This window comes from Schistocerca serialis, chromosome 11 (genome assembly GCF_023864345.2).
Source record: "Schistocerca serialis cubense isolate TAMUIC-IGC-003099 chromosome 11, iqSchSeri2.2, whole genome shotgun sequence".
NCBI classification, from domain to species: domain Eukaryota; kingdom Metazoa; phylum Arthropoda; class Insecta; order Orthoptera; family Acrididae; genus Schistocerca; species Schistocerca serialis.
In genome coordinates this window covers 48,893,741-48,921,471 of record NC_064648.1, presented here as the reverse complement: position 1 = coordinate 48,921,471, position 27,731 = coordinate 48,893,741, and the positions used below count along the sequence as shown (strand labels likewise).

The window sequence follows — 27,731 nt, the reverse complement described above, 5'->3', positions numbered from 1 at the left end:
AGAATACCACCTCCAACTTTGTTGATACGTTTCGTAGCACTCATGTCACACTACTGCATGGTTTCAGCTTTGCTTTTCGAATTACATAGCAAATTGTGGGTGTTCACTCAGCTGTTGAGCTTTGATGAGAAACTAAGCCACTTCATCAATGCCCTGTTCCTTTGACATCATATGACCTGCTCTACGAGGAACATAATGGGTTCAAAGCTTTCCTGTAATTCCTTTGTGACTTCAATAGGTTTGCTCTTAATTCTGTGGTGAATAATGCGATTATACTCGTCGATGATTTTTGGCTGTATGTTCAGCCATTTGCACATACATTGAAGATTAAATTGCTTCCACATTCCATTTTTGATGGTCCAGTTCAACCATTTGGCAATACTAGTTTCCAAATATGAGAATGTTGAGTAGTGGTTTATCCCACTTAATTCGAATTCTGCTTTGAAATGTCTATCGTAGAATTCACTTCCATCATATGTCTTCAAGGTTGATGGACAGTCGATTTAGTCCTGTCTGCAACAACTGTTCAGAAACCTCTCAAACCTCCTTCCCTGTCTTTACATTCAAAGGTTAGGCCCAAGCGAAACTGGAATGTGTCTGTGACTGCGAGAACGTACTTGACGCCATTATTTGATTGTAAGTAGTTTTGCATATCCAAGAGATCAGTCTGCCATTCATAATTCATTCCTCGTATTATCAGATATATTCTGCATGCAGGTCTGTGAAGCTCATGAACAACTCTCTCCACACTTACTCGACGATGCATAATTTTCGTAGCCCAGGTAAGATCGATAATATTTTGTTCATGTGATCTGCAATCTCTTCACCAGCTAAAGCTGTAAACAGTCGTAATCGATCTATGATTCCATTTAGTTACCATAATTTATATATTCTAGATGTAGACTGTTTAGTGTTTCAGGCTGAACTTCGACTATTTTGCCAGCACTAGGTGGAGCTGCTAATGCTGGTTCAGTTAAAATCCTGTATTTGTCGCTCTATGAGACTTCCATTCATCCTTTTGGGGTTTTACATGCGTTGGTCATATGTGATATTGGACCACGTGTTTTTCTAGTTTCAGGGTATATTTTTAACAGTCGACATTTTCAAAATTATTAACTGTAACAGCCTAGGCAATCTTTCAGATTTCTTGTTCCCAAGTCTTATTGCCTTCTTGCTTAAACATATTGAGTGCTTACCTAACAAATACGGTTTTGCCCTGATGACCTCATATGTTCTTTCTTAACTCGGCACTCCTCCTCCTCCTCCTCCTCCTGTTTCTGGTTTCATCCATAGTCCATGACAGCTCTTTCAGCCTGACAGTTACTGGCTGAAATGTTGCTGAGGGACACTGGTCTCGTTGCAGTTGACCTAACTTTCACGAAAGTAACTTCCGTCAAATTGTCTTCCACACCCCAGTTTTTAACATTACACACCTTTGACAACATGCTGCTGCATACTCATCCATTTTTGAGACAGTTTACAACTTAGGTATATTCTGAGACAGTCGGTGGTGATGGGCGTGAAGTGCCTTAGCTATCACATTCTTGTTCCACATATGCGTTGGTTTTACATTGACTCCTTCAATTTTCTCGTTGACACACAGGTCATATTGCTGAATTTGAGCAATCAACACCTCACCATTCATAGCACCTTCCTTGACAAGACATTCAGTTCCATTACTTTAGTGTTGATTACCTCCATTTTTTTGTCGAACGCACGTGCTTTGCATCCTCTGAATGAATGTGCAACACGTGTAAATTTGTACATAGTGTACAAGATACTGACAGGTGCGTTTTGGTGCATTGCCTTTTTGAAGAATCATTTTGAAGTTTTGACTCTCATTCAGTTTAGTAGTTTGATCTGTAACCAGCAAGCTATACTGAGAGTTACTCCAGCAATCCTCGCATATAACGAATTCATTGAGTGGCATGTCAGTTCCTACATGTACTTGGCAAATATGCTTTAAATTCAGATTGTCCTGTTCGATTGTTATAAGGTTGGTGTATCCCAGACCAACAGCTTTGGTATGCTTAAGTATGTCTCACTCAAATAAATTATATTCACTTCCATGTGGCGTGCTAAGCAGAAATGTCGGCGGATATCCTGATTTTCCACAGAGATGTTGCCAAAAATGAATATGCTGTTTGGTTTTACGTTTTCAGGTGGTGGAATATCACTGCTTTTGCTGGCAGTTTAGTATGTTAGTACCTTAACTCCATGCAAAATCTCCTGCAGTAGCTGATATTTTGATTGAAACAGAATTTTTGAAAAATATATACATGCTCTAAGTGGACTCCCACAGGATATGTCAACAGTGTAAAAAGTAATTATTTTCCGCAGCATGAAACCCCAATAACCAAAGCACCTCTAATATCAGGAAGTAATGGTCCATTCGTCTCGTTCTTCAGGTTTCTACCTTCATCACTGCAGGACCAGTCATTTAAAAACCCTTGTGGTGAGACCGTTTCGTCCACTTGGTTATAGTGGTAACTGTTTATTTACTTTGAAATGGAGGGTTTTTATAAACTCTTGCTTACAGCTGGTTATATAAACAAACTTAAATTAGATCGTAATTCAGTGCCCACATTTGGTAATGATGATTCATAAATTTCCACTTCCATCAATGCACGGAATGCATCATGGAGTCGAGCTATGGTAGTTTCCAATGAGTGGAGATTTTGGCAAGCTATCGACAGTAAATTACTCGCAGTATATGTGACTGCCATCTTTGCCAACACTCTAGCTCATCCTGTACTGCATTTCATTAAAATGTTAAAAATCAGCTCCTGTAGATCTGTGCTCCCTCTGTTGTTAAATATTTTAACTGTACCAACTCCATCCCCTACAGAGATGGTGTGATCACCTGGTAACATCAGGGGAGAACAAACTTTTCTGTGGAACAAGGCTGACATCTGCTTTGAGACATTGCATTGTCAGTGTCATTGATGCAAAGCGAATATTACTTTTTCATCACTAAATCGATGGTTTTCGAGAAATTCCACATACTAGAACTCCCTATTCGATATTACACTGACAGTAACATGCTTACACCCACTGGTATTCAAACAGAAGGTTTGATTGAACAGCATTATGTTGACACCAGATGCCTGCTGCTGCAACGACTTCACCTTTGCTGCAAGGAAAGCATATAGTGTTTGTTAGAAGCTTATTTGCTCATTTTCTCTGTTCGTCAGCATTAATACTTAAATTGGCTCACAATGGGGACTTTTGATGTATGACTTGACATCCTTATCCTTTGATGTTTGTCACAAGTGAGCGAATTATTTATCAATTGCTGTAAGTATATTTTGGCGACATCTACTACTATTATAGTTGTAATGGTATTATTATTGTTATTTTGCTTCAAATCCCGTATTTTGTGCACATGTGTGTATTTATCAGGCACATTTATAAGCTTTATAAACTGTGTGGTCCATAGAACCACTGGCTGAATTGCATCACTCCTTTGTTTTGTGTTACTTGCAGCTCTTAGATCGCCCAATCCAGTGGAAGCTTTCATAGTAGCAGCAGTAGTACATCAGAGTACTGAGAGCTGACATGTTTTCATAAGAAGCGACTTATTTTAAATATTGTCTGTGTTCCTTACCTTCAACTCCTATACTTTGTATATGTCTGTTCATTTACCATGCCAACTCTGGTATGGACAGATATAGTAATTGCTGTGTTCAGATGTGAATGAAGTTGGTGATTCTTCGCTCACAGCTCCAGGTAGTGTTGTCCACCAATTGGTCCACTGCTGCGGTCACCTTGGGTACTGCCTATACTGAGATTGACCTCTCACTTGGTCCGCAGCTCGTGGTCGTGCGGTAGCGTTCTCGCTTCCCGCACCGGGATTCGTGGGTTCGATTCCCGGCGGGGTCAGGGATTTTCTCTGCCTCATGATGACTGGGTGTTGTGTGTTGTCCTTAGGTTAGTTAGGTTTCAGTAGTTCTAAGTTCTAGGGGACTGATGACCATAGATGTTAAGTCCCATAGTGCTCAGAGCCATTTGAACCTCTCATTTGTGATCGAGTGGGAAGTCATTCCAGTGTGTGGGTGGCAGTGAAAGAATTTCCATGTTGCTGATCGGAGAGCCTGCTCAGTTCGTCTGATGAACAATTTGATTTCTGTCTATGGCAGATGAAATCCATGAGCCAGATGAAGTCGCTTGCCATGTTCCAGAGAAAGCCTCTCAGTGTGCAAGACAGGGCAGAGGGTAGTATTACTGGTTATTGGAAGCTCCATTGTTAGGTGTGTAATGGCGCCATTTAGAGAAACGAGGGGAAGGAATCCAATGTGCATACTGGGAGGAGTCTTTACAGATAAGAAATGGGTGCTTCTGGATGCCATGAAAGACATGGAATAGCCAGCAGTAGGTGGTGGCTCACGTTGGTGCTAACAATATGTGCCACATTGGATTGGAAGAGGTTCTCTCAGGTTTCAGGTGACTCACTAGTAATGACTGCCAGTCTTGTGTGCGAGATGAAGGCAGAGCTCACCATCTGAAGCATCATGGGCAGAACTGAAGGTGGTTCTTTTATACAGAGTGGAGTGAAGTCTGAATCAGAGTCCCAGACAGTTCTGCAGCTGTGTAGGTTGCAGATTCCCCAACTAGCGTCAGAAGGTGGTGGATTTACGGATTCAGCTAAATGGCCCAAGAGTCAACTACACAAAGGAAGCAGTTCCACGAGTATGCGGATATGTAGAGGGGACTGGGCTTTTTTTGAATAAGAGGGTCTTTGGTAAGTGCAGAAAGTGCTTCAGTTTCAAAGGCTGCAAGTAGAACACCGAAAGAGGGTAGATACAACACAGTAAGTATCGTAGCTGTAAATTGTCGTAGTTGCATTAGAAAAGAACGAGGGCTTACTGTTCAAAAAATTCCATGAAAAGATTAGCAACAGCTGGACTCAGAGGGCTGCCCATGGCCACGCCGTCTGTTTGTTCGTGAAACTCATTATCATACTGGAAGGCGCTTCAGTCCGGAACCGCGGGACCGCTATGGTCGCAGGTTCGAATCCTGCCTTGGGCATGGATGTGTGTGATGTCCTTAGGTTAGTTAGGTTTCAGTAGTTCTAAGTTCTAGCGCACTGATGACCTGAGATGTTAAGTCCCATAGTGCTCACAGCCAAATAAATCATGGACAGGCAATGTTGGGACCTCCATAGCCTGGCAGCCAGTCATTGACTCACTGCTACCCGCAGTTGGTAACGAAACGTCAGGAAGTAGTAGTTTTACAGATTGATCATGGCCTCTCAGGCCATAAGTTTTAACTAATGGGGATGCTGACTGTGAAAGCCTATACAGTATGATAAGTACGGGTGGAGCTTACACCTATGAACTGGAATAAATTGATAAGTTCCCTTCACCAATGCTCTGACTTGGATGAAACATGCTGAACACTTCAAAGAAAACTTGTCGTTTGAAATAGGTATGCCACTCGTAGAATTGGAGTTGGTGGGGACTTTCGTCTACTCTCGATATATTGGCGACAATACAATGTCAGTGGTAGGCATAAAACGTCGTCGAAAACCGAACAGAATGGTGTGTCTGAAAATTATTTTGCACAGTGAGTTCAGAAACGCACTGAAAGTGTAAATGGTTGAGAAAACATCTTTGACATCTTAATAACCATGGCCAAACAGGGAGCGTAACAGGTACAGGGATTAGTGACCACAATGTTGTTGAGCCATGAAAAGTTCACAAGAGTGAATACTGTAACATCAAAACTCTCCAAAATAAACGCATAATACATGCCCTTGAAAAAGCAGATAAAAATTCACTTGACACATTCCAAAGAGAGAGTTTCCACTCCTTCAGATAAGTCTTTCTAAGCATAGTCCAGATGTGGTTTAAAGTAAAATACGTAATAACTGAGAGATACATATCAAATAAATTAATAAATGGTACTGACACACAACAGGTCAGACCAGTGTTTCAGAAGCAATGAAATACACATGCCAAGTTTAGAAGAATGCAAAATCCACAGGATTGGCGAAGTTTTACAGAAGCTCGAAATTTAGTGCAAACTTCAATGAGAGAGGCTTCTAATAGTTTCCAGAACGACACTCTGTGTCGAAATCTGGCAGAAAACCCAAAGAAATTCTGGTTGTATGTAAAGTATACAATTGACAAGGTGCATTAATACCTTCACTGCACGATAACAATGGTAAAGTTATTGACGACAGTGCTACTAAAGCGAGTTACTGAAGACGGATTTTATCAATTCCTTCACAGGAAAAGCAAAGTATTCCAGAATTCTAATTAAGAATAACTGCCTATATGAGTAACTTAGAAGTGGGTATTCTAAATGTGTTGGAGTAGCTTAACACTTAAGAAAGGCAATGCCTCTGGGGCAGACTGTACACCACCCACGTTAAGAAAGGCAATGCCCCTGGGGCAGACTATACACCAGCCAGGTTCCTTTCAGAATATGCTGATACAATAGCTCCATACTTAGCAGTCATATGCAACTCTCCAACTGCAGAAAGATCAGTACCCAAAGACAGGAAAGTAGCACAAATTAGACCGGAACCCAAGAAAGGAAATGGGAGTAATCTGATGAAATGGATTTGGGAAAATATAATCTGTTTGAACATTGTGAATTACCTTCAAGATATCATTTATGGACAAATAACCAACACATATTCGGAGAACGTAATTCTTGTGAAACACAACAAGCTCTTTATTCTCGCAAAGTAATGACTGATTTGGGCAGATGACATTACATTGATTCCATATTTTTTGTTTTACAGAAAGCTTTTGACTCTGTTCCTCACAAGTGATTTCCGATTACGTTGTGTGCCCCTGGAGTATCATCCTAGTTGTTTGCACTTATTCGTGATTTTGTACCAGAAAGGTAACAGTTCGTAATACCTGACAGAAAGTCATCGAAGTAATATCTGACGTTTCCCAAATAAGTGTTATAGGCCCTTTCTTGTACCTGATCTATGTACACGATCTAAGAGACAATCTGAGAAGCTCTCTTTGATTGTTTGCAGATTATGCTGTCATTTACCTTATTGCAAAGTCATCAGATGACCAAAACGAATTGTGAAGTGATAAAGATGTCTTTAGGATGTGAAAAATGACATTTGACTGTAAATAATGGAAAGTAGGAAGTAAACCACATGAGTATTGAAAAAAATGTGCTAAATTTCGTTACCACGATAAATCATACAAACCTAAAAGCTGTGAACTCAACTAAATACACAGGGATTACACTTACGAGTAAATTAAATCATAACAGTCATGTAGATAATGCTCTGGAGGAAGCAAACCAAAGATTGGTTTTTTGGCAGACAACTTGGAAAATGTAACAAGTCTACTAAAGAAACTGCTTACACTGTGCTTGTCTGTCCTCTTGTGGAGTATTGCAGTGTGGTGTGGGACATCAAAGAAATTTAAAGGATAGCAGCTGTTTTTGTATTATCACGAAATCAGGGAGAGAGTGCTATGGATACGATACATGAAATGGGATGGCGGTAATTAGAACAAAGGCGTTTTTCGCTAGAGCCAGAGATTTTCGTGAAATTTCAAACACGAATTTTGTCGTCAGAGTTTGATAATATTTTGTTGGCGCCCATCTATGTAGGGAGAAATTATCATCATAGTAAATTACGATAAATCAGAGCTCACATGGAAATATGTAACCCTGCTCGCAATGAGAGTGGAATGGTAGAGAAGTAAATTAAAAATTATGGTTCGATGCCCATCTGCCAGGATCTTAATCGTGAATTGCAGAGTTATCATGTAGATATAGATCATCAGGCATCATCGTCATCTTACATATATGCTTGTGGGCTTCGGACGTTTAGGTGGTGTGGCTGATAATTGTCTCAGAGCCACTTGCTCTACACATATTTACTTACACTGTTCTCATTACATTTTCTGGAATACCTTAGCAACAACAGCAAATTGTGTCAATATCTTCTTCATCAGCACTCACGTTACAGTTTGCCATGGACAAAAAGTTAATTAACTGAATATAGAAAATCGGATGCTTAGCAGTGAGATTTCTTTTTTGTTTTTAATATGTACAGTCGACGTCTTAATCAGTCATTATCAAGATGCAAATGCTGAGAGAGTGCTGTGCATAGATGTTTCAAAAAGTAAGTAGAACCTCCTACTGATACAATAGTAACAAAACATAATGAGAGTTTGTAACACCTCCGATTTATTTCGACCCGACCTGATCTGATGGAATAGCAGCCCAATAATTATCATTAATGTGACCGTGTACCTAATGGGGCTGGCAGTCGGAATTGACTGCTACGGAAGTTGTTACTTTCCAGTTTGCCCTTCTCAAATGCTGTAATAATGAAATGTCTGGTAACAAGAAAAACATCAACACAGTTTCACTAATCACGAACCTATATTCGTCTCAAAAGCACAAAAGGAGGAGACAGCCACTGCCTTCGTCATACATATCTAAATACGGCTAATCTCAGCACAGGCCTCTTCATTTCTCATTATCGTCACATGTTAATCCATCACTGCAATCCAACATTGCAATCCAAAGAGATGCCGGCGCGGTAGATGCAAAACCAAAATATCGGCACTAGAATATCACTAATCACTTGCGTAATAATACTTCTTCACTTTCCCGGTATTATTCTAGCACAAAGGGGTTAAACCGCGGCGATGGCAACTCCCTTTGTCGTTAAAGCCTTGCATTACAACAACTGGCCTCCACACACCTCTGCCCGCAACATGGGACTGACTCAACTCCACACTCGCTCGCGCAACACGACACAATCGATTGTTCGCCCTATCGGCCTGTGCCGAGTGCAAACTTATAGTAAGGGCCTACGGACCCCTTACGTCCCCGCCCTCGAAAGCTTCTTTGGAGCCTCGGGCGTAAAAGAATTGGCAAGGAAAATTAGATATCATTACATCTGAACAAAACACACAGTGTAAATAATTAATGAAATTACAATTCAGCAAATAATCCCTCGATTCCAGTAGTGGGCTGCCTCCACAATAATATTCTACAAAAGGTTATTACATCTCACAAACATGGCATTGTCCAAATCACAATTTTTTTATCAAGCAGCAATAATCCTCTATAGTCCATATTGAATGCCACACACAACATACAATCAAAAATTATTACGTATACACATGACATATGAATTATTATATTACAAATTAGTTGTTACAGGTTTTACACCCATTCTCAGGTAATCATCGATATGAAATATGAAGTTCTAGTTATAATACATCAGAAAATACAATGCAAATAAACATTCCCCTTTTTCAAATGTCCGTTTAACAACTAACTGTTCTAAACATGTCTTAGTAGGTCTATTCTGGTCCTTGTAGCTCTCACTCTTGACCAGACCTCATCTGGAGTGTCATTCAGTTTTCCGGTCTCTCCGCCTCTTCTATATGCACTGTGTCATTCATTCGCCTATCCCTTCCTCTCTCATGATCTCTTGGTTCTTCACTCCTTCTCCAATCATTTCTCCATTGCCGTTCACCACCATGATTCCTATACCTGTGGCCTCCACCTCTTCCTCTATAATCAGACGAATTATTAAAATGATTCCTTTGGTCATTACTTCCCTCTCGGTTTTGATCATTAGCTTGATTGTGTTCCTGTGATCGAACAGATTCCAACTGTTCCAGTATCTCCATCAAGGCCTCCCTATCTTTAATTGGGCTCCCGGATACAGTTTCTTGCATTTTCCGGTTCTATCTTCTTTTTATTGCAGATATCATATCATCACTCAGGGGTTGTTCCAAGGTCTCGTTCAATTCCCACAAATGTTCGGCAAACTCTCTCAACGCTCCTCTCCATGTATTAAGTGACTTGCGGTGTAGTAGGTCCTCAATTGCTGCACACTGATGACGTTTGCACCAGTATTTCTTCAAGAATTCCCCTTCAAACTGATCAAAACTAGTTGTCCCTTTCTTCTTCCTGACTCCCCAAGTGAAGGCCTCACCTTCCATTGCAACCTTCTCGTTATCCTCTTCTCGTTGCACGGCTATGGCATTTCTCAGATTGACAACCAGTTGGTTTTGCCTATCTCCTATCCCCTTAACCGCATCATTGCATTGTTTCTGCCTCTGCGTCACCTCGGTGATTTGGTGACTGCAATTTGTTTCCACTTCGGTGGTCCTTTCTCCCAATTCGTCTTTAGTTTCTTCAATATCGTCTTCTGTCTTTTTTGTTAACTTTCCTTCCATCTTCTCCACATCTCCCTGGACTTGGTCTATGCTCTTCTGTAGCTTACTCTCTCTCTCGTTGATGTCCATCTTCAGCTGTTCTTGTAACTCCTGCATTTCCTTCTTCAGATTATATTCCATCTTCATTCGCGATGTTTTGAGCTCTTGTGTTAGAGTTTCCTTAATTGACTTTACTAAGTTTTCTTTGGTTTCTTGTAAATCTTCCTTAAATGATTTTCGGAATATTTCAAAACTTTTTCTAGTTTCGTGGAAATCTTCCTTTAATAATTCTCTGATTTCGTGTAAATCTTCCTTTAATGATTCTCTGAATTCTTCTACCATTTCTCTTGTTGTCTTGGCCTCCTTTAACAACTCTGCTAACATCAACCGTATATCTGCATCCTCTGAAACTGGCTTACCTCTCGTTGTTTGTCCCGGTGTCTCGGGATTACTAGTTGAATGTGCTAATGGGCTTTCTAATGACAATCCACAATCACTGATTCCTGAATCATCTCTTGTCTTCCTGTCCTGTCCCTTTCCTTTCAACTGCTGCCTCACAAACCTCCTGTTTATCTTCGGTAGACATGTTTGTTTTATTTTTAATGCACAGGCAAGTAATATAAAATAACCTCTAGTAACCCAAAACACTCCTAATTACCACGAAACTAATCAAACAGTAACTGCCGTATCTTCAGTTAATCCCAAAATTGGTACAATACGTATGAATACTGAACATAACGACTCTCAAAACCTAATAATTTCAAATATCAATTTTCACATACACAATTTATGTAAAATGTTTTAAATAAGATAAATCACACCATTCATTAAATCTATAAATGTAAAATCCCCAAAAACAATGAGCATATCTGTATAATCACCATTTAGACAGCACAGCATGCATCAATAAGTATGCTATATTTCAGAGTATGTTTCGAAAACTTTTCGGAAATTACTGTAATTGGGGACTTCTCCTAAGGTGAAACACAGTTTAAAACTGTTTATTTATCGTGAAGACAGTACACTGCAATTTAATGTTATGCTAACCAGTCGTCTTCACTCACCAACTGACGTTACCACGAGTCACGATGTTTTGACGTTTGAAGAGGGCGTGGCGCTGTACTGCCGCCGGAGCCGCGTGAAGTCGCGCTGAAGATCTGTGGCGAGTTGTCGTAGTTCTCAGTCGGCTGCTCCGTGGCGCTGCAGGCGGGCGTAGTTTGTAGTTCGGCCGCTAGATGCCGGGTCAGCACTCGGTGTCTCGAAGTCACGCTGAAGACCCGTGGCAAGTCGTCGTAGTTCTCAGGCAGCTGCTCCGTATCGCTGCAGGTGGGTGTAGTTTGTAGTTCAGCCGCTAGATGCCGGGTTGGCGCTCGGTGTCTCGATGTCGCGCTGATCGCTGTCAGTGTAGTGTGTCTGCACCTGACCTACTCCTTGCACAGGTAGTTGGGATGACGTGTGAAATCACCTCGCGGATCGAAGCTCTTTGGCGCAGCTGCTACACGGGTCTGCGTGACGTCACTCAACAATTGATTCGCCACATATATTGTCGCCTGCATAACAGTTTATGGGTCGACATGAAGTTACTCGATTTTCATCATTCAAAAAGCAATTTCAGTCATAATATTACTATTAAACACTTCTTTAAAGCTTTCGTGACGAATTCTTGACTCGTTTTGCTGTTGTAATGTTCACACGTGTCTTTCTTTGGTGTTCACTTTTCACAGTTTTTCGCGCGGATTTACGCTTTTGCACATTATAACACAGTTTATCGACACTATTACTCGTATTTAATATGGCGAAAAAACAGTTTATTCACAATCGTAAGATGCTATTACTTCGTATTGTTCAAAATGCACTGTTTCTTGTCGCGATTTTAAAGTTTATACTCTGCCTTGATCCGAAATTGAAAAAATATTTTCTCGCGTTAAGCAAGATAAAATTGCCTATTGTTCTTTACAATTCGTCCGAAAACTGAACAACGTTCTGTCACAGTCGCCAGGGTGTAACACCTCCGATTTATTTCGACCCGACCTGATCTGATCGAATAGCAGCCCAATAATTATTATTAATGTGACCGTGTACCTAATGGGGCTGGCAATCAGAATTGACTGCTATGGAAGTTGTTACTTTCCAGTTCGTCCTTCTCAAATGCTGTAATAATGAAATGTCTGGTAACAAGAAAAACACCAACACAGTTTCACTAATCACGAACCTATATTTGTCTCAAAAACACAAAAGGAGGAGACAGCCACTGCCTTCGTCATACATATCTAAATACGGCTAATCTCAGCACAGGCCTCTTCATTTCTCATTATCGTCACATGTTAATCCATCACTGCAATCCAACATTGCAGTCCAGAGAGATGCCGGCGCGGTAGACGCGAAACCAAAATATCGGCACTAGAATATCACTAATCACTTGCGTAATAGTACTTTTTCACTTTCCCGGTATTATTCTAGCACAAAGGGGTTAAACCGCGGCGATGGCAACTCCCTTTGTCGTTAAAGCCTTGCATTACAACAACTGGCCTCGACACCTCTGCCCGCAACATGGGACTGACTCAACTCCACACTCGCTCTCGCAACACGACACAATCGATTGTTCGCCCTATCGACCTGTGCCGAGTGCAAACTTATACTAAGGGCCTACGGACCCCTTACAAGTTACAGGTCGACCAGTTTTTAAACGTTTCTTGTATGGACAGGCATTTTAAACAATTCGAACATATGCAACACTTCATACATGTTAATTGCAGTAACGTCATATGACATAATGGGCTCAGAGGTGTGAGGTGCACTGGGCAAAGTGTGCTGCATGATAGTTGATGGAGCACTGGCCATGGCAGTGGAGGTGTTCATGGCTGGATGCTTATGCTCATAACAGTGAATATGCATATGAACTGTACTGAAATCTTGGTCCTGTGCATGCAGAGCTGAGGGCACTTTGAACAGGAGCTGCTATATCTACAAGTAGCAGAAGCACAGGGTCCTCTCATCCCTCTCCTTCTCCCCTCCCCTCCCATAACCCCTTTCCATCCTGTGCACCTCAGGCACTAGTTCCTTTCCTGTTTTCTCTCTAACTCTCCCACCCTCCCTTCCTCTCTCTGTCTCCCATGTATCTTTCCAGCCCGTATCTCCAGGTAGGTTGAGATTCCTAAACTGCCAGAAAATTCTATACAGGCTTATAAATCCATAACCATTCAATGTATTGATAAGGTTTACAGCTCCTATAGAAACGATACCATCTTTTAACATGGAAAAATGTACTTCCACCCAATAAAAAGTTTTTCACCTTAGGAAGCGCGTTTCTACCTGGGAAATCTGGAAATTTTTTCTTGTTTGTGTATACACCCAGTTAACAAGGTATCTCTTTCGTATGAAATTAAGTGCCTATTGAGAAAAAATGCCATGCACAGGTGGTACAGCTGTTTTATCAGAACAGCAGCACTGCATTGCAGGAATATCATTGAAATAAATGGCTGTGAAGAGGCCCCATGTCAATAAATGTGTTGAAGAATACAATCAAGGAATTTGAAGAAATAAGTGAATTGGGTGGTGCAGCAGATTGCCATAGCGGTTGTTGAAGTTGCTTTTAGCTACAGCTAATCATGCAGCAGATGCCTCAAATTCTGCAGTAAATGCTTGCGTTCTCACAGGATCTCTCTCTCTCTCTCTCTCTCTCTCTCTCTCTCTCTCTCTCTCTCTCTCTCTCTCCCTCCCCTACCTCCCTCCCTCCCTCCCTCCCTCTCTCCCTCCCTCCCTCCTTCCTTACCTCCCTCCCTCCCTCTCTCCCTCCCTCCCTCCTTCCTTACCTCCCTCCTTCCCTCCTTAGTAGGTGGAACTAGATGTAATAGTTTTACGGTGACGTAAGAAACGACCCACCAGGGTAGCCGAGAGCACTAACACACTGCTTCCTGGATTCCAGTAGGCGTGCTGACCCCGGATCGAATCCACATGGCAGATTACCGACGAAGGGCCAGTGTGCCAGCCATCCTGGATGTGGTTTTTAGGTGGTTTTCTACACCATGCTAGGTGAATAGCAGGCTGGTCCCCACATTCCACTTCAGTTACACAGATTGCAGACATTCGCATTTTCCCATGGATTACACTGGATGGAAACAGTTGGGGTACACTAATTCACTAATTATGTCCCGGAACGGGGGGAGGGACTTTGGGAATGGCGACCCCATCGTAATACTAGCCTGTATAATATGTAATGGCACTTTGCAACCAGCCTCGGCCAAAAGACTGAGTAAAGGTTGCGAAGTCCCATTGATCTGCCAACCCAACTAGTTCTTGGGTAGAGTACTGGCGTAGATAAATCGAATGTAAGAAACTGTTTTTGTTCATAATGACAGCCCTTTGGTTGGAAAATTGAGAGAACAAAGGAAGGTAACAGCTATCATCCCAAAATGTTTAACAAATGTGGTGTAAACAATCAGCAGTGTTACTGTCCAGGCTGTAGTATGTGTGTTGATAAAATACATGTGCACTTCCATCATCACTGCAACCATCAAAAAGAAACGCAAAGTATATCTATTTTAAAAAGCTGATAAGAATGCTCTTAACGCCCTCTTAAGAGACAGTCTTCATTCATTCCTTCCGATCTGATCATGTAAGTGTAGAAAAGTTGTGGTATGTTTTCAAAGAGATAATATCGACAGCAATTGAGAGATAAATACCACATAAATTAATAAGTGATGGCATTCATCCCCCATGGTACACTAGGTGGGTCAGACCGTTGTTGCAGAAGCAACGAAAAAAGCATGCCAAATTTAAAAGAGTGCAAAATCCTCAAGATTGGCAAAGTTTTACAGAAGTTCGAAATATGGTGCATACTTCAATGTGAGATTCTTTCGATAATTTCCACAACGAAATTCTGTCTCGAAATCTGGCAGAAAACCAAAAGAGATTCTGGTCATACATAAGGCACACCAGTGGCAACATGCAATACCTTCACTGTGCGATAACAACGGTGAAGTCACTGAAGATAGTGCCACTAAAGCAGATTTATTAAACACGGTTTTCCGAAACGTCTTCACCAGAGAAGACGAAGTAAATATTCCTGAATTCCAATCAAGAACAACTGCCAAGATGAGAAACATAGTAGATATCCTCGGAGTAACAAAGCAGCTTAAATCACTTAACGGCAAAGCCTCTGGTCCACACTGTATACCAGTCAGGTTCCTCTCAGAGTATGCTGATAAAATAGCTCCATATTTAGCAATAATATACGACAACTTGCTCACCGAAAGATCCTTACCTAAAGACTGGAAAATTGCTCAAGTCACACAAATACCCAAAAAGGGAAGTAGGAGTAATTCGCTAAATTACAGGCCTATATCACTAACGTCGATTTGCAGTAGGGTTTTGGAACATATACTGTATTTAAACATTATGAAGTACCTCGAAGAAAACGATTTATTGACACAGTCAGCATGGTTTCAGAAAATATCGTTCTTGTGAGACACAACTGACTCTTTATACTCTGAAGTAATAAGTGTTATCGACAAGGAATTTCAAATTGATTCCATGTTTTTAGATTTACAGAAGGCTTTCGACACTGTTCCTCACAGGCGTCTTCCAACCAAACTGTGTGCCTACGGAGTATCGCCTCAGTTGTGCGACTGGATTCGTGATTTCATGTCATAAAGGTCACAGTTCGTACTAATTGACGGAAAGTCATCGAGTAAAACAAGTAATATCCGGCGTTCCCCACTATTGTTCCTGATCTACGAGGCCTGTTCAGAAAGTAAGCTCCGATTGATTGCCAAATTGAAACCACAGTGAACATCAGAAATGTTTTACTTGTAACAATTAGCTACACCTTTCAGCTACTTCTCTACGTAGTCGCCGTTCTGACTTAGACTTTTGTCATAGCGTTGTACCAACTTTTCAATAGCCTCATCATAGAAGGCAGCCGCCAGTGCTTTTCGCCAATTCTCCATGCTGGCCTGCACCTCGTTGTCTGTGTCAAAATGTTGTCTTCAAAGATAGCGGTTCATGTGACCAGAGATGAAACTCAGGGGGAGACAGTTGCGGACTGTATTGTGGGTAATCTAACATTTCCATTTGAAAACGATGCAGGAGCATCTTCATTGCCCCTGCAGAATGCGGCTGAGAATTGTCGTGAAGATGAAACAGCACGACAGTTATGTAATGTTAGCTGCATAGCTTCAGGCGAAATTTCTCACCAGGCCCTCGTACCTGGCGGCAGACACTATTTTCTAGACATCTTTACGCACTCACTGCGAGCTCAGAAATGAGAAGAGCGACGTGATGCTAACTGGGGTTATACTAGAGACACTACCCAACACATCTGTGCAAAGCTTTATCGGATTTTCATAGTCGTTTCCATTTCGCGATCGATCGGAGCTTACTTTCTGAACGCCCCTCGTATATTAACAACATAGGAGACAATCTGGGTAGCCGTCTTAAATTGTTTGCAGATGATTCTGTCATTTACCGTCTTGTAAAGTCATCACATGATAAAAACGACTTACAAAATGATTTAGATAAGATATCTGTATGCTGCAAAAAGTGGCAACTGACCCTGAATAAGGGAAAGTATGAAGTTATTCACATGAGTCCTAAAAGAAGTGTGCTAAATTACGATTACACGATAAGTCACACAAAATTGAAGGCTGTAAATTCAACTAAATACTTACGGATTACAAATAACCTAAATTCGAACGATCGCATAGATAATATTGTGGGTAGAGAAAAAGGGAGGAAAGGAAACATAGTAGGTGAATGTGGATAGGGGGTAAGAAATGAAATAGGAAGCCGTCTGGTAGAATTTTGCACAGAGCATAACTTAATCATAGCTAACACTTAGTTAAAGAATCATAAAAGAAGGTTGTACACATGGAAGAATCCTGGAGATACTAGAAGGGATCAGATAGATTATATAATGGTAAGACAGAGACTTATGAACCAGGTTTTAAATTGTAAGATATTTCCAGGGGCAGATGTGGACTCTGACCACAATCTATTGGTTATGAACTGTATATTAAAACTGAAGAAACTGCAATGGGAATTTAAGGAGATGGGACCTGGATAAACAGACTAAATCGGAGGTCGTACAGAGTTTCAGGGAGAGAATAAGGGAACAATTGTCATGAATGGGGGAAAGAAATACAGTAGAAGAAGAATAGGTAGCTTTGAGGAATGAAATAGTGAAGGCAGCTGAGGATCGAGTAGGTAAAAAGACGAGGGCAAGTAGAAATCCTTGGGTAACAGAAGAAATATTGAGTGTAATTGATGAAAGGAGAAAATATTAAAATGCAGTAAATGAAGCAGGCAAAAAGGAATACAAACGTCTCAAAAATTAGATTGATAGGAAGTGCAAAATAGCTAATCAGGGACAAATGTATGGCTGTAAAGGGTCATCTCATGAGGGGTAAGATAGATACTGCCTACAGGAAAATAAGAGAGACCTTTGGAGAAGAGAGAGCCACTTGCATGAATATAAAGAGCTCAGATGGAAACCTAGTCGTAAGCAAATAAGGGAAAGCAGAAAGGTGGAAGGAGTATACAGGGTGTTCCAAAAAGGTACGTCCAAACTTTCAGGAAACATTCCTCACACACACAAAGAAAGAAAATGTGTTATGTGGACATATGTCCGGAAACGCTTACTTTCCATGTTAGAGCTCATTTTATTACTTCTCTTCAAATCACATTAATCATGGAATGGAAACACACAGCAGCAGAACATACCAGCGTGACTTCAAACACTTTTTTACAGGAAATGTTCAAAATGTCCTCAGTTAGCGAGGATACATGCATCCACCCTCCGTCGCATGGAATCCCTGATGCGCTGATGCATCCCTGGAGAATGGCGTATTGTAACACAGCCATCCACAATACGAGCATGAAGAGTCTCTACATTTGATACTAGGGTTGCGTAGACAAGAGCTTTCAAATGCCCCCATAAATGAAAGTCAAGAGGGTTGAGGTCAGGAGAGCGTGGAAGCCATGGAATTGGTCTGCCTCTACCAATCTATCGCTCACCGAATCTGTTGTTGAGAAGTGTACAAACACTTCGACTGAAATGTGCAAGAGCTCCATCGTACATGAACCACATCTTGTGTCATACTTGTAAAGGCACATGTTCTAGCAGCACAGGTAGAATATCCCGTATGAAATCATAATAACGTACTCCATTGAGCGTAGGTGGAAGAACATGGGGCCCAATCAAGACATCTCCAACAATGCCTGCCCAAATGTTCACAGAAAATGTGTGTTGATGAAGTGATTTCACAATTGCGTGCGGATTCTCGTCAGCCCACACATGTTGATTGTGAAAATTTACAATTTGATCACGTTGAAATGAAGCCTCTTCCGTAAAGAGAACATTTGGACTGAAATGAGGATTCACACATTGTTGGATGAACCATTCGCAGAAGTGTACCCGTGGAGGCCAATCAGCTGCTGATAGTGCCTGCACACGCTGTACGTGGTACCGAAACAACTGGTTCTACCATAGCGCTCTCCATTCAGTGACGTGGTCAACGTTACCTTGCACTTCAGCAACGTCTCTGACGCTGACATTAGAGTTATCGTCAACCGCACAAAGAATTGCCTCATCCATTCTCCTCGTCATTCTAGGTCTTCCCCAGTCGCGAGTCATAGGCTAGAATGTTCCGTGCTCCCTCAGACGCCGATCCATTGCTTCGAACGTCTTCCTGTCGGGACACCTTCGTTCTGGAAATCTGTGTCGATACAAACGTACCACGCCACGGCTATTGCCCCGTCCTAATCCATACATCAAATGGGCATCTGCGAACTCCACATTTGTAAACATTGTACTGACTGCAAAACCACGTGATGAACACTAACCTGTTAATGCTACGTACTGATGTGCTCGATGGTAGTACTGTAGAGCAATGAGTCGCATGTCAACACAAGCACCAAATTCAACATTACCTTCCTTCAATTGGGCCAACTCGTGGTGAATCGAGGAAGTACAGTACATACTGACGAAACTAAAATGAGCTCTAACATGGAAATTACGCGTTTTCGGACACATGTCCACGTAACACCTTTCCTTTATTTGTGTGAGAGAAATGTTTCCTGAAAGTTTGGCCATACCTTTTTGTAACACCTTGTATAGAGGTGCTTGAGGACAATATTATGGAAATGGAAGAGGATTTAGATGAAGATGAAATGGGAGATACGATACTGCATAAAGAGTTTGACAGAGCACTGAGAGACCTGAGTTGAAACAAGGCCCCGGGAGTGGACAACATTCCATTAGAACTACTGATGGCGTTGGTAGAGCCAGTCCTGACAAAACTCTACCATCTGGTGAGCAAGATGTATGAAACAGGCGAAATACCTTCAGACTTCAAGAAGAATATAATAATTCCAAGCCCAAAGAAAGCAGGTGTTGACAGACGTGAAAATTACCGAACTGTCAGTTTAATAAGTCACAGCTGCAAAATACTAACGCGAATTGTTTATGGATGAATGGAAAAACTGGTACAGGTCGGCCTCTGAGAAGATCAGTTCGGATTCTGTAGAGATATTGGAACACGTGAGGAATACTGACTCTACGACTTATCTTAGAAGAAAGATTAAGAAAAGGCAAACCTATGTTTCTAGCATTTGTAGACTTAGAGAAAGCTTTTGACAATGTTGACTGGAATACTCTCTTTCAAATTCTAAAGGTGGCAGGGGTAAAATACAGGGAGTTGAAGGCTATTTACATTTTGTACAGAAATCAGATGGCAATTAAGAGTAGAGGGGCATGAAAGGTAAGCAGTGGTTGGGAATGGAGTGAGACAGGGTTGTAGCCTCTCCCCGATGTTATTTAGTCTGTATATTGAGCGAGCAGTAAAGGAAACAAAAGAAAAATTCGGAGTAAGTATTAAAATCCATGGAGAAGAAATAAAAATTTTCAGGTTCGCCGATGACATTGTAATTCTGTCGCAGACAGCAAAGGACTGGGAAGAGCAGCTGAACAGAATGGACAGTGTCTTGAAAGGAGGATATAAGATGAACATCAACAAAAGCAAAACTAGGATAATGGAATGTAGTCGGGTGACGCTGAGGGAATTAGATTAGCTAATGAGCCATTTAAAGTAGTAGGTGAGTTTTGCTATTTGGGGGGAAAAATAACTGACGATGGACGAAGTAGGTAGGATATAAAATGTAGACTGGCAATGGCAAGGGAAGCGTTTCTGAAGAAGAGAAATGTATGAACATCGAGTATAGATTTAACTGTCAGGAAGTCGTTTCTGAAAGTATTTGTATGGAATGTAGCCATGTATGGAAGTGAAATATGGAGGATAAATAGTTTGGACAAAAAGAGAATAGAAGCTTTCGAAATGTGGTGCTACAGAAGAATGCTGAAAATTAGATGGGTAGATCACATAACTAATGAGGAGGTATTGACTAGAATTGGGGAGAAGAGGAGTTTGTGTCACAACTTGACGAGAAGAAGGGACCGGTTGGTAGGATATGTTCTGAGACATCAAGGGATCACAAATTTAGCATTGGAGGGCTGCGTGGAGGGTAAAAATCGTAGAGGGAGACCAAGAGATGAATACACTAGCAGATTCAGAAGGATGTAGGTTGCAGTAGGTACTGGGAGATGATGAAGCTTGCACAGGATAGAGTATCATGGAGAGCTGCATCAAACCAGTTTCAGGACTGAAGATAACAACAACAGAGCAAACCAAAGACTGCAATTCATTGCCAAAACACTTAGAAGGTGCAACAGGTCTACTAAAGAGACTGCTTACACCACGCTTGTCCACCCTTTCCTGGAGTATTGCTGTGTGGTGTGGGATCTGCGTCAGGTGGGACTGACAGATGACACTGAAAAAGTAAAAAAAATGGCAGCTCGTTCTGTATTATAGCGAAATAGGGGACATAGTGTCAGAGACATGGTATGCGAATTGGAGTGGCAATCATGAAAACAAAGGCGTTTTTCGTTCGTTGTGACAGGATCTTCTCATGAAATTTCAATCACCAGTTTTCTCCTCCGATTGGGAAAACATTCTGTTGGCACCCACTTACATAGGGAGAAATGATCATCACAATAAAATAAGAGAAATCATGGCTCGCACAGATAAATTTAAGTGCTCGTTTTTCCTGCGCGCCGTTCTACAGTGGAATGGTAGACAGTGAGTTTGAAAGTGCTTCATTGAACCATCTGCGAGGCACTTTATTGTGAATAGCAGAGTAATTGTGTAGATGTAGATGAATAGTTTATCAATGTACCTGCCGCACTAAATGCTCTGCAGTGAAGATTAGGGATATGACAGAAGCACCCAGTATCTACACAATGCTTACATGGTGGTCTCTAAAACAATTGATAAATAAAAACCTCAAAATTTATTTATTGCTAAAGCTTTCCAGAAATTCTGTTTCTTATTCTGGTTGGTTTATGGTTGACTGGCAGATTGTAAAATTTTAATTGTAAGTTTTATTTCTAGTACTTTGACAAACAGAAAGGTATTTGTTTGAAATCTTATTTGCATATTTTTCTGATGTGTTTTATCATTATTGGTGTTCAGTTACTTCACTTACATGTGTATGAAAATACAAGTTGTAAATTATTGAGTTATAAGAGTTACAATATTTAGTGATTCAGTTGTCAACTTCTAGAATCTGACACACCATGATACCAGTTACATTTAAAAAAGTTGTGTGGTCCAATTAATTGTTCAAAAACACTCGAAATTTACCATATACCATGCCAAACAAAACTATATACTCAACACAATGGAAAAAAGTGAAAAGGTACAGTCAGAACAAGAGAAAACTCTGGAGCCTGCACACCTTCAGTAGTTTGTAATCTTTCATATCCACCTATGTACTTACTGGGGACCTGAAAAGCATTACAGTTCTTTTCTGTGGGAAAGGGTTTAACTGCAGGTATAATAATGAAACCCAGATACTACAGGTGCAGCTCATGCATCAGCTGTTATCACCGCCACTCAGTATGTAGTGTTACCCTTCAGTATTTAATGGGTGGTGATGTGACCATTTGTGTGTGCGTCCTTCAGTCAACGGTGTTCTGCAATGCCAGGAGACCAGATGTTGGGAAAATGTAAAAATTTTCAAGAAGGCTCACTCCAAGTTTACTGGAAAATTTGCAACCATTTCCATCTTTTCAGACAATATTTCCATTCGTGGAAGGCTTCATATAAGTTGCAGTGCCAAAAACAGTTTTAGATTAAAACCATCTGCAAGTGTGTCATTCACATTCATTCATCAGTATGGAAATTTATTCCCTTGATTGATGTCACATTGATTCTTGTCCATGAACAGTCATTGTCCAGCTGATCAACATCCATTGTAGATAACGAATGAAAATATTGATGCTTGCACTAGTAATTGATTTATTTGGGTTCAAACAAAAAAATTGTTTACCAGGTGAAATAAATTTACCATTCGTAGAGGTTAAAGTGTTGGCGAAACAAGGAGAATGCAGTTACAGAGCTAACATAATCGAAGAGGAACATTTAGAAATTATTTCTCTTAAATAAATCTGAAATACCTTGAACTTAAAAATTTTGAATTAAAACATGTAATTGATTCATTTTTTTGATACATTTCATAAATTGTTGTAGACTATTGACTTGTAGCACTGTATTTTAAAAAGTAACACGTGAAAGTGAAGTATTTTAGTTCTAATCTAAGAATTTCAGATCAAATCAGCAGTGACTCAGAATAATCATTATTGAATTTGCGTTGGTTATTTTCGTTTTAAACCACTTTTACCTCACCAGTTCTTTACTTCTGGTGGAGTATTATAATTTTAAATCAGTAACAGTTACTGAAAATGTCAATTCGTATGCACTTTTATGACTTGTGGCTTATAGTACTGGATTTATGGTCACTCAAATATTTTTTCTTTGTTGTATATCTCAATATTTTAACATTATCCTCCTCACTCCTCAGATTTACTCAGACTACTGGTGGGAGTTGCAGCATATCATGTGAAGAAACTTGTCACCATAGACTGGTCCAGGATGAGTTGGTGATAGGCATGGAGAAGTCAACACATGGGTTCAGTACCAATACAGAAGATCTGACTATTGATAAGGAATGCTCAGTTGCCACCCAATATGACTGTAGTATGAGGGGAAAGGAATTACATGTATATAGCTGTAATTTCTGCCAACAGAGCTTTTCTTCAAAATACAGACTCATAATGCATGTGTTTATGCACATTGATGGAACGCAACCACCTTTGTATGTTTGTAAGTGGTGTGGTGAGGTATTTCACAGTAATGTTGGCTTGAAAAAGCATATGAGAATGAGTGAGAATTGTCGAGTTTTAACTGCTGACAGTCATGAAAAATATGGACATAGTGATGAGCATCAAACCACTACCTCGTTGGATAGCGAGGCAGAAGTTTCTGTCATAGAATACAATGACCAGTCTTCATGTAAGGAAACTTGGAAAGATTCAAAGAAGCCCTCTAATGACATATGTAACACACATATGGCAAATGATAGAGAGAAAACAAGTAATTATGGACCTTTGTCTATAGCTGTTAATGTCAGTGCGCAGGCTGATCTACTTACTGCAAACAGAACTCACAGATGTGGTATTTGTGGCAAATTGTTTGCTAGGTCTGGTGATCTCAACGGACATGTTTCCATTCATACTGAGAAAAGACTTCACAAATGTGATATTTGTGAGAAATGGTTTGCCCAGTCACGTTATCTAAAGGCTCACACATTAATTCACACTAGGAAGAAACCTTACATGTGCGAGATTTGTGGGAAATCTTTTACTACGATAGGTGACTTCAAGAAACACACATTGATTCACACTGGAAATAAACTTCACAAATGTGATATTTGTGAGAAATGGTTTACCCAGTCACGTTATCTAAAGGCTCACACATTAATTCACACTAGGAAGAAACCTTACATGTGCAAGATTTGTGGGAAATCTTTTACTAGGATAGGTGACTTCAAGAAACACACATTGATTCACACTGGAAATAAACCTCACAAATGTGATATTTGTGAGAGATGGTTTGCCCAGTCACGTTATCTAAAGGCTCACACATTAATTCACACTAGGAAGAAACCCTACATGTGCGAGAGTTGTGGGAAATCTTTTGCTGTGTTAGGTGATCTCAAGAAACACACATTAATTCACACTGGAAATAAACCTCACAAATGTGACATTTGTGGGAAATCTTTTACTAAGTTAAGTACTCTCAAACAACACTCATTAATTCACACTGGAAAGATACCTCACAAATGTGAGATTTGTGGGAAATCTTTTGCTACGTCAGGCTATCTCAAGAATCATGTTTTAATTCACACTGGAAAGGAACCTCACAAATGTGAGATTTGTGGGAAATCTTTTGCTGCGTCAGGCTCTCTCAAGAGACATTCATTAATTCACACTGGAAATGAACCTCACAAATGCGAGATTTGTGGGAAATCTTTTTCTATATTAGGCTATCTTAACGAACATACATTAATTCACACTGGAGAGAAACCTCACCTATGTGAGATTTGTGGGAAATCTTTTACTATGTTAAGCCGTCTTAACAAACATTTATTTATTCACACTGGAAAGAAACCTCACCAATGTGAGATTTGTGGGAAATCTTTTTGTTGGCCATACGATCTCAAGAACCATTTATTAATTCACACTGGAAAGAAATCTCACAAATGTGAGATTTGTGAGAAATCTTTTGCTGCGTCAGGCGCTCTCCAGAAACATTCATTAACTCACACTGGAAAGAGACCGCACAAATGTGTGATTTGTGGGAAATCTTTCACTATGTCAAGCCATCTCAAGAAACACGTATTAATTCACACTGGAAAGATAACGTACATGTGCGAGACTTGTGGGAAATCTTTTACTATGTTAGGTGATCTCAACAGACATGTATTAATTCACTCTGGAAAGAAACCTCACAAATGTGAGATTTGTGGGAAATCTTTTACTGTATTAGGCATTCTTAACAAACATTTATTAATTCACACTGGAAAGAAATCTCACAAATGTGAGATCTGTGGCGAATCTTTTGCTACATCAGGTGATCTCAAGACACATGCATTTGAACACACTGGAAGTGGACCTCACAAATGTGGTATCTGTGACAAAAGTTTCACTTACTTGGATACTCTCAAGACACATGCATTGCTTCACATCAGAAAGAAAATGTAAGAATGTGTTAGTTTACGCAAATAGGTTTTCGTGGTTGGTGCCCTCAAGGCCTATAAAATAATGTATGTACCAGGGGACAATAAATTGCACATTCATCGAAATAACTTTAAAATCTGGTAGAATTGTGAAAAAACTTGTAATGATGTGTACTATAGAGTGCTATCAGATAATGTGACAAAAAATTCATATCTGTAGCTTCAGATGTCAAGAAATGGTATTACCAAATACTCAAGAAACATGAATCAAATGTGTTTTTGTCATTAGCACTGCTGCTTTTTCCTATTGATCTTGCGACATGAAGATTGTGAATTGTGATAAATCCTTACATTTGTCAGTAATCATAAGTATCTTGCAATATTCAGTATAAGGCCAACGAAATGTGACGACTTGCTGCTTAATATTCCAAACAAAGTCATCATGTAGTACTTGTAACTGTATTTTAGAAACAGTGACACTAAAAATATATTCATGGCACTTGCTTCATTGAGGCTAGTAAACTCAATACTGGAGAAACATGATTATAACAATTATTTTACTCAGATATGTTTTCTCAAGAGACTTAGTGTGTCATTAATAGTGTGTACATTTATGTTCTGTTGGTACTAATCCTGCATTAGTAAACATAACAACAAATATAATAACCTGCTTAATAGCATGTTTGGCCAGCTTTGGAATACAGTACTTTGACAATTCTACATGATATGGACTTGACACATCATTTACATGCTTCTGGGTGTATGTTGCACCAGTTGTATTCCACATGTTCAGATTAGCTAAATGGTATGGTCAAGACATCAGTGTTAGTTACCATGCTACTCAGACCATGCACATGTGACATGGACAATTATCTTGCTGGAAGATGCCTCCACTATGGGAGAGCACACTAGGAATGAAGGAATGCATGCAGTTGCAATAAATGTCATGTAGTCTGCAACTGTCATGATGCCTTCTGTTGCTAACAGGTGTCCCACAGGAGCCAAAGTGACTGCCCCCATAGCATAATGGGCCCTCTGGTGCCATTCGTTTAGATGATAGCATGTCTGGATGTGCAACTGACCTGGTGTAACAGGAAATGTCACCCATCCTGACAGTTACATTTGAATTGACCTTCACTCCAGCCTCAGTGATCCCTTGCACACTGCAGTTGCAAGTGAACGTTTTGGTGGATCGGTATGGAAACATACAGTGACCATGTTCCAGAGCCACACATTCAACAATGTACATTGAACTGTGGGTTCCAAAACGTGTATGGCTGTCCCAGCGTTGATTTCTGTCATTAGATATGCCACATATTGCCACATCTCCAGCTTTACAGAGCAGGCAAGCTTCTGACCTCCATACTTTGTGAAGAAGTATAGATGTATTACATCTTATCATAATGTTATGGACTTATTACCTTTCAGCCACTTTCCTCAGATGTTCACAACAGTAGCATAGATCCATTGTACCAACTTCACCACTTTTGAGGTTCTAGTTCCCAACTGCAATGCCACTTTAACTTGCCCTTTGCTAAAGTCATTTACATCATTAAATTTACATATTTGCAGCTCACCTTACTGATAGAACAAAAAGTGTAAATCTCTGGTCTGCTTATATACTTGTAATCTGCTTACTGCATCATGTGCATACAACGTGGCATTCATTCTCCTCATGAACAGTGTTCATGACATTTTTGCCCATCAGTGCATCTTCATGTAAATGGGTCAGATGCGGAAATGTGTAATCTAAGAAATTCATCATGCTTGGTTGCCATTTACACTAGTGCACAATAGCTATATTTTTTGTGGAATATTTTTGTTTCACAAAGCTCTGTACATAATTCAGGAATAATATAGGTAAGTGTTATCCAACAAAGCTCTTAATTACTTGTTCAGCATCTAATACTGCGTAAGTTCTACAAAAAAAAAAAGTAATAGGTAAACAAACATTAGGTGTTATGATTTGATTCCAGTTTCTTTTTATACACAAGAACAACACTTGGGAGAGCTCAGAACGTGAGCACTAAATATTTCTTGTGTTATATTCAAAGATGTTTCCATTGTGGGTATTTTTCTTAATTTGTAGTAAATATACATGAGGTTTTTGGAAAATTGTACTTATGCTTCAGTTTCAATTTCAGAACGATTGTTTTTAATTTTGATTTCCTACCTATTTGTTATTGTTGAAAGTGGTTTAGTATGTTTCATCATATGTGTAACAATGGGAGATAGTTATAATTAAGTGATTGGCACTGTTCTATACTTATAATTAAGTGTTTGGCACTTCTGTGTTGCTACACTTCAGCTGTGACACTTTGTAGTGATATGATTACATTGTATTTCATCTTTCCCATGATAGTACATCCACAACTGCTGTATGGGTTATTCATAATAGACAACATCCGCATACATTTGTATTAAATATTATTT

At 40.1% G+C, this 27,731-nt stretch overlaps 1 protein-coding gene across 9 annotated transcripts in view; it reads left to right on the top strand.

Moving 5' to 3' along the window:
* LOC126427081 (zinc finger protein 99-like) overlaps positions 1–27,659 on the top strand; it is a 141,063-nt gene extending 113,404 nt beyond the window's left edge. For 7 of the 9 annotated variants that reach the window (XM_050089257.1, XM_050089256.1, XM_050089255.1 and 4 more), the window contains one exon: positions 23,082–27,659. In XM_050089257.1, the coding sequence (XP_049945214.1) occupies positions 23,082–25,323 (2,242 nt within the window). In that variant the 3' untranslated portion in view covers positions 25,324–27,659. The remainder of the gene's footprint in view (positions 1–23,081) is intronic. The other 2 variants (XM_050089254.1, XM_050089260.1) reach the window with 2 other exon arrangements.
* The last annotated feature ends 72 nt before the right edge of the window (positions 27,660–27,731 follow it).